Genomic DNA, 7,298 nt, shown 5'->3' with positions numbered 1-7,298 from the left:
CTGGGCCATACTGTGTCACAAGTCACCAAGGGGATCAGTCGCCACCAGGAAAGGCTGGAAATGTCCTCCAGAGGGGTCTGCTCTGGGGTGCCCCGTATTGTGAGGGGAGAGGGAGCCCACTGCCCAATGAAAGCAGGCTTCCTTTGAGAAGGGATGAGTGCATGTTGAGGGTGTTGAAGGAAGGTGGAGCTTGCTGAAGTGGTTGGCCAGGGAAGGGGGCACTGTTGTGGGGAGAGGGGTACTGACTTTAGGAAGAAGGGCTCCTCCTGGGAGGGGACTGTGAAGAAAGGTCCAAGTGGAACAAGGGTGGAGAACCACTTTACAGAGGTGAGGTCCTAGCCTGGGGCCATGTTGAGCAAGCTCTCTGTCCTGCAGGCCCACCATGGGGAAAAACAACAGCAAGCTGGCCCCCGAGGTACTGGAAGACCTGGTCCAGAACACAGAGTTCAGCGAGCAGGAGCTAAAGCAGTGGTATAAGGGGTTCCTGAAGGACTGTCCCAGCGGCATCCTCAACCTGGAGGAGTTTCAGCAGCTCTACATCAAGGTGCAGGGTGGAGCATGGCATGGCGGGGTGGACGGGTACTGGGGACCTGATTGAGAGCTGGTGGAACTCAGAAGGATGTGGTCGGCAGGGAGGGTGGGTCTGTCGCTGCGCCCCAATAACCCGTACCCCTGCCTCAGTTCTTCCCTTACGGAGACGCCTCCAAGTTTGCACAGCATGCTTTCCGCACCTTCGACAAGAACGGCGATGGCACCATTGACTTCCGGGAGTTCATCTGCGCCCTTTCTGTCACCTCCCGTGGCAGCTTCGAGCAGAAGCTCAACTGGGCCTTTGAGATGTACGACCTGGACGGCGACGGGCGCATCACGCGCCTGGAGATGCTGGAGATCATCGAGGTGCGGGGGCCCAGGGTGGGCGTCCAGTGTCCTTGAGCCTCAGGAGACTCGTAGCTGCTCCCCAGTGTTCTCCCACCACAGTCTGCAGACCCCTTGCTCAATGCTTATCCCGTGGGGTAGATAGTGTCAGATACCCCATTTTCCCAGATGAACAAAGGGAGCATGTGGCAGCCAACAGTCAATCAAATCTAGAGTAGCCAAGTCAATTCATTTTGCTTTTTCAAGAAGTTAATTATTGAGGTCAGGAGAGATGGCTCAGCATGTAAAGGTGCTTGCTGCCAGGTCTCACTACCCGGCTTTAACCCTGTGACCCTACATAGTAGAAGGAGAGAACCAATTCCTACACGTTTGTCCTTTGACCTCTGTCTGATCTCAGCCAGGCCATGTTTCTTGCTCTGTGTAGCTTTGGAGCGTGTCCTGGAACTCCCTCTGTAGACGGCTGGCCTCGAACTCATAAAGATCCACCTGCCTCTGAGTCCCGAGTGCTGGGATTTAAAATGTGTGCCACCACAGCCTGGCTTTTTTTGTTTGTTTGTTTCGTAGTTTTGCTTTTAAAAAACATCTTAAGTGTCTGCCGTGTGCTTTCATAGGAGACCCTTCTAGTAAGTCAGTAAGTAAATTTGGGCCATGCCAGGCAGTAATTGGTGTGAAAACAGAGATAAGCAAAGTAGAGGAAGGAAGAGGGCGGCACGAACTCTCAGGTCCCCAGAGTGAACCACCATGCAGGTGAGGTTGTGTTCACCTGGCTCACAGTGTGGCAGGAGGCCAGGGCAGTAGTGGAGGTGTGAGCAGAGGGGAGAATGGCAGGAAGATGGTCCCACAGGGAGACAGGGGTCCCGTCAGTGGCTCAGGCTAGGGTAGAGGCATTGAGTGTATTCTGAGTGTTGAGATCAGATAATTGAGGAGATGGTGGGCAGAAGGGGCAGTCGGACCAGTAAGGAGACTTCCACAAAAATCCAGTCAGGACTGTTGGAAGCTGCCTTCATGCATGAACTGTGGAAATGGTGGAAAGCAAGTCAACATAGGGCCGTTACAAAATTAGAGTTGACATTTTTTGCCGAAGGAGTGTGTGTGTGTGTGTGTGTGTGTGTGTGTGTGTGTGTGTGAGAGAGAGAGAGAGAGAGAGAGAGAGAGAGAGAGAGAGAGAGAGGAGAGAAGAATGACGTGAGAACTGAGCGGCACACCTCTGTAATCCCAGCACTCAAGAAGCTGAGGCAGAAGGATGGTGAGTTCAAGACTAAGCTGAGCAACATATTGAGTTCCAAGCCAGTCTGGGCTACTGGTGAAACATTGTCTCAACAAATTTAACAAATGATGGTTTAGGGTTTTGTTTTGTTTTTGCTTTCAATTTGGCAGAGTGGAGTTGTTACTTGTTGAGGTGGAATTCTAGAGGTACGGCAGGTGAGAAGTGGGTTAAAGAGTTGAGTTTGAGGCATGAGTCATTTGAGTGCTCATTAGGTAGACAGTCTTTTTTTTTAATTAATTGGGTGTGTTGGTGCACACCTTTTTCTTTTTAAAACAATTTTATTTAACATACCAATCCCAGTTCCCTCTCCCTCCCATCCTTCCACTTCCCCCCCCATCTCCCCATCCCACCCCCCATCCACTCCTCAGAGGGTGAGGCCTCAAGTGGGGAATCATCAAAGTCTGTCACATCACACCCTCACATACTCTCACCCGCCCTGTATCTAAGCTGACCAAGGTATCCCTCCATAGGGAATGGGCTCCAAAAAGCCAGGTCGAGCACTAGGAATTGGTGCACAGCTTTAATTCCAGCACTCAGTGGGCAGAGGGAGGTGAATCTCTGTGAATTCAAAGCCAGCATGGTTTACATAGTGAGTTCAAAGCCAGCCTTGTCTACATAGCAAGTTCCAGGCCATTCAGAATCACATGATGGGTAAAGAAATGTGTGCGTGCGTGCGTGCGTGCGTGCGTGTGTCTGTGTGTGTGTGTGTGTGTGCACGCATACTCGCGTGCATGAGTGATATGGAGGGTTACATTTCCACAGTGTCATGTGAGGTCAGAGAACAACTTTGTGGAGTCAGTTCTTTCCTTCCACATTTATGTGGGTTCTGGAGAACAAACTCAGGTCTTCAGGCTTGTGCAGCAAGCTGCTTCCAGTTCAGCCCTCCAGCCAGCCCTAAAAAGCCAGTCTTAACAACATGTCTCTTTCTAGTGTTTTCACCGTCCTCCAGTATCTTCTCAGTCCACTCCCAGACAGACCCCCTTTTATCCATCCTCAGCCCTCCCTGCCAGTTGGGTGTTCACACCTCTGTCATTGCTCCACCAGGCTATCTATAAAATGGTGGGCACCGTGATCATGATGCGAATGAACCAGGATGGGCTCACACCCCAGCAGCGTGTGGACAAGATCTTCAAGAAGATGGACCAGGATAAGGATGACCAGATTACACTGGAGGAGTTCAAGGAGGCAGCCAAGAGCGACCCATCTATTGTGTTGCTGCTGCAGTGTGACATGCAGAAGTAGAGGCTGGTGAGGGGCAGGGCCCCTGGCCAGGACGGGCATGGCACCTCCCAACCTGATATCCTCTCTGCTGGTCCATCCCCAGGGGGAGGGGCATTCCAGCCTCACTCTCTAGGTCACCCACTCCTCTGCCCAAGCCTTCCTCTCTTAAGTCAAGTTTTGTGAGGGACCACCTCATCCTGCAAAAGAGACGGGTCTCTCAAGTAGCCTGTCCTCAGATAGTCTGTCACTAGCTCCACCTCTAGCCTTGGCCTAGAACCAACATCCTTTGGGCTTAGGGGAGTTGGCTTTTGACCCAAGAGGCGAGGTTAGGGAGGGGCTAAGGACTTGCTTCAAGATCCTGTTGTTCCCAGGATTCTGCTCTAAATAAACAGAGTGGTCCCACAGGCCCCCAGTCAGAGGGCCAAATTGGGTCTCTCCTTTCCAGGTTCCTTGAGAGGTGGTCTCTGCCCTGCCCCCTGACTCTCCCTGGCTCCTCTGGCCCAGCCTTTGGAACGGTCATCGAGTCCTTTCTTCAGCTAATGCTTGTTGAGCACTTGTTCAATGCCAGGCACCTGATGGTGCTAAGAATATGGTTGTTTACAAAAAAAAAACACATTCCATGCCCTCTGGAAACTCACAGGGTAACGAGACAACTTCCAGGGGTTAAGGTCTTAGACAGGGATGTGGAACACAACTGAGATGAGGGTGCAAGGTGCTGGCAAGTTGTTGGAACTAGTGTGTCCTCCAGCTAGCACCCCCCCAAAGTTGCAAAAAGACAGCATGAAAAGCCTGTGGAAATTTAGGTACCACATGGGTAGAAGTTTTAAGAAAAATAAAAATTTATGTAATATTTATTTTTTTAGTGCCCTTTCAAAGAGCTAAGATCATTTTATTAGACCATTAAGATATACTCTATATTACTTGGTTTCTTATAAAAATGATTTAAATGACTATACAAATGTTAATTTTCAAGGGGGGGAGAATGTTTAGGCAAAAAGGGTGGGGCTACCATCTGACTTTAAGAACCTGCATTCTCCCACCAGCAGTCCTGCTGCTTCAGCTACTTCCTTTTATTCTCCTTTTCAATTCCACGAGTGACTTTGTGCCGCACACGTTGGGCGCTGGCATCAGAGATGGAAACCCTGAGCCATACCCCACATCTCAGCAACTTGTTTCTGAGTTTGGCTTGGTTTTAGGGATTGGCTTGTTCTCTCACAGCCTCAGGCAGAAGGAACTAGAAGAAAAGGATCATCTGGCCACTGTTCAGGCTCCTGGGCTGCCTTTAGGGACCAAATGACTAAAATGAGCTGGGCATATGTACTCCCCGTGAAAGGCTTTTTTTTCTAACCCCTCCACCCTAGATCTGCCAGTTAAACAAATCCATCACCTTCCTAGCTCATTAGCTTTTCTATCTGAGCTCTAGGGTCTATGAGCTAACTATCATGCTGCATGCTTTCCAGACAAAGCCATCTTCTTTCTTTCAGTTCTTCACTTGGCTTGTGCTGTGATCTAGAGTTAGCTTTGATGTGCGGTGACAGTTGACTTCCTCTTGAACTGCTGTGCGAACTGTCTCAGATGATCTCAGCCAGGGTGGGAGTAGAGATGCTTGTGAAGCCGGGGCGTGTGGTGGCGGAGATTGCCCTGCAGCAGGGATGCTCTTTGCCTCTCACTTCTCAGTGAGCTAGAAACTTTTGGAGATTCTGACCTGAGGTCCAAACTTCTGTCAGACCTTCCTTCTTGTGGCATTTGGAGGTAGCAAGACACCTTCTTTCCGTCCTGCCTATCTGGGCCACGTGGGGATGCTGAGGAATTCATAGCCTCAAGGGATGCTAGCAGGTGTTTATCTAGCGATGCTGCTTGGGGCTGGTCTATAGCTCTCATGAGCTGCCTGTTAAGTATGTCTTGTGCTGTCATCAGCACCACAGATACATAAATGCTCAACAGCCTGGCTCAGCTGGGACCTGATTTTTCTAGTGAAAAGCTTTTCTTCCCCAACCACCCAAATGTTGAATGACCCAGCATTCTTTGGCTTTCAAAGGCTTGCATCTACTTGAATCTCATTTTGTCCTCCCAGCCCAGGGAGATAGGGGTTTTCAGAACCTTTACCCCAGGCTTGGAAGCTAAGGTTAAGGGTTGAGGGTGGGGAGGTCCCTTGGTGAGAGCAAGCAGTCAGGAGATGACACAGTGCCGAGACTTGAATACAAGACTCTCTAAAAGACTTCCTCTGCCCCATTCATTTCTATGTCTGTTTGTGCAGATGTTGACTGCAGGACAAACTGACTTTTGTCTTTCAGAAGCTCCCTGCCAAGAAGTTTCTGAGACTATGGTCTTCCAAAAAAGGAGGAGGAGCTTGAAGTCTCTCCATTTTCAAGCATCCTCTTTTCTGCTTCTGGGCAGCCTCACCCGGACCAGTGCTATTCTTAGAGGCTGCTAACCAAATCCTGGAAGCATCTAACATCGTCTTCCCCACTACCTTCCTTCCTGAGAGAACTGCTTTATCTTTCCAAGATGATAGGCAAGTTCTACCCCTGAGACGATCACTCTAGGCTTCTGGATGCATACTCATGGCAGTATTTGCTACTTAGGTCGAGAGTTTCGGACAGCTCAACAATCCCAAAACTGTCTCTGCCTTCTTACTGATGGGAGGAGCCACAGGCAGGTTAGGCGTTGCTCCCATACTCTCTTGGATGTCTAGAGCACTGTATGCCCAGGAGACCCGGTGGTAGAGCACCTATCCCTGCCTTGAGAAGAGAGATGGGTCTCCCATCTCGGCTCCAGCTTGGGAAGCACTTACCATGAAGCACAAGGCTAGCAGACATCTGTGCATTACTCTCACAGACATGGAAACATATAGGCAGTCAAAACATTGATCTATCCAAGTTTTCCTTTGAGGTTCCGGATCCTCTTACAGAAATTCTGTGAATAGCCGTGGTTCCAGATTCAGCCTCCTCATACCTGTTCTCCTCATTCATCCCTTCTGGCTAAGTGATTTCTCATCCCTAAAAGTCATCAGCGTAGGCTGCTTCGCTCAGGTGTCACGCCAGTCTATGCAGCTGCATAATTACTAACTTCTTCTTCTTAAAGTTAAGAAGAAAATAAAAACAAGCCCATTAGTAAAGACACTGATTCTTCTCTGCCCTGACAATGGCAGAGCCTTAGAAGCAGAAATCTATTTTACACAGGAGGCTGTGGGAGCAAGGAAAGAGGAGCGAGTGAGCTGATCTTCCTAGGCAGGGCAGTAATGAGCTGACACTGTAAATATTTTTACACAAAAAAAATTTATTAAAGCAAAAGTTATTTCCTGAAGATCCACCCTGGGTGAGGCTTTGTGTTGACTTTAGAAATCACCATGGGGTTAAGAATACATTTCTTACATAGCTCCTTCATTGTTCTTAAAGAAAGAAATAATTCATGCGCTCAATTTAAAAGTCTTAGAAAAACATGAGAATTTCTTTTTTCCCTAGACTTACCAGGGTTTTCTCTTCTTAGCTTTGTCAGAGTGTAGGGGCAGGGCAGGACCTCCCAGGATGCATGGGTCTCTCTGCTTGGTGGAGGCTGGCCAGACCCAAAGCCTTCTAAGTGACAGCAGTGAGGAAGCAGATCCAGAGCCTTCTAAGTGACAGCAGTGAGGAAGCAGAGCCCGTCCCCTAGAGATGTGCCGCTTATAGCTGTGCCCACAGCAGCCGTCTTCACTGATCAATCCTGTGCCGTGTGGTGTGTGTTTTCCCCACTGACAATGAATAAAAGGTGTGACTGTGCAAGGTCTCTTTGTCATCTTAACATAAACTAGCTCGGCAGGGCTAGGGTGGGGCAAAAAGAAAGAAGCCCGGGGGAGTCCACGGAGCACCTCAGAAGCCTCCTTGGGGCCAAGGTAGATCTTTGGAGGGGAATCTAGTCTGGAGGGGAATCTAGTCATATAGCATAGCAACCCACT

General features: G+C 49.5%; 1 protein-coding gene across 2 annotated transcripts; it reads left to right on the top strand.

The window, feature by feature from the left end:
• Positions 1-382: 382 nt before the first annotated feature.
• On the top strand, positions 383-3,385 carry Hpcal4 (hippocalcin like 4). 2 transcript variants are annotated; one of them, XM_035438918.1, is made up of 3 exons: positions 383-544; positions 682-897; positions 3,188-3,385. In XM_035438918.1, the coding sequence occupies exons 1-3, from the start codon at positions 383-385 to the stop codon at positions 3,383-3,385; spliced, it is 576 nt and encodes a 191-aa protein (XP_035294809.1). The 2 variants fall into 2 exon arrangements, with proteins under 2 accessions (XP_035294809.1, XP_035294810.1); XM_035438919.1 differs by lacking the exon at positions 682-897.
• Positions 3,386-7,298: the final 3,913 nt, after the last annotated feature.

Source organism: Cricetulus griseus, chromosome 2, assembly GCF_003668045.3.
Source record: "Cricetulus griseus strain 17A/GY chromosome 2, alternate assembly CriGri-PICRH-1.0, whole genome shotgun sequence".
Classification (NCBI taxonomy): domain Eukaryota; kingdom Metazoa; phylum Chordata; class Mammalia; order Rodentia; family Cricetidae; genus Cricetulus; species Cricetulus griseus.
Note: the sequence above shows the minus strand (reverse complement) of the source record. Positions and strands in the feature narration are given on the sequence as shown.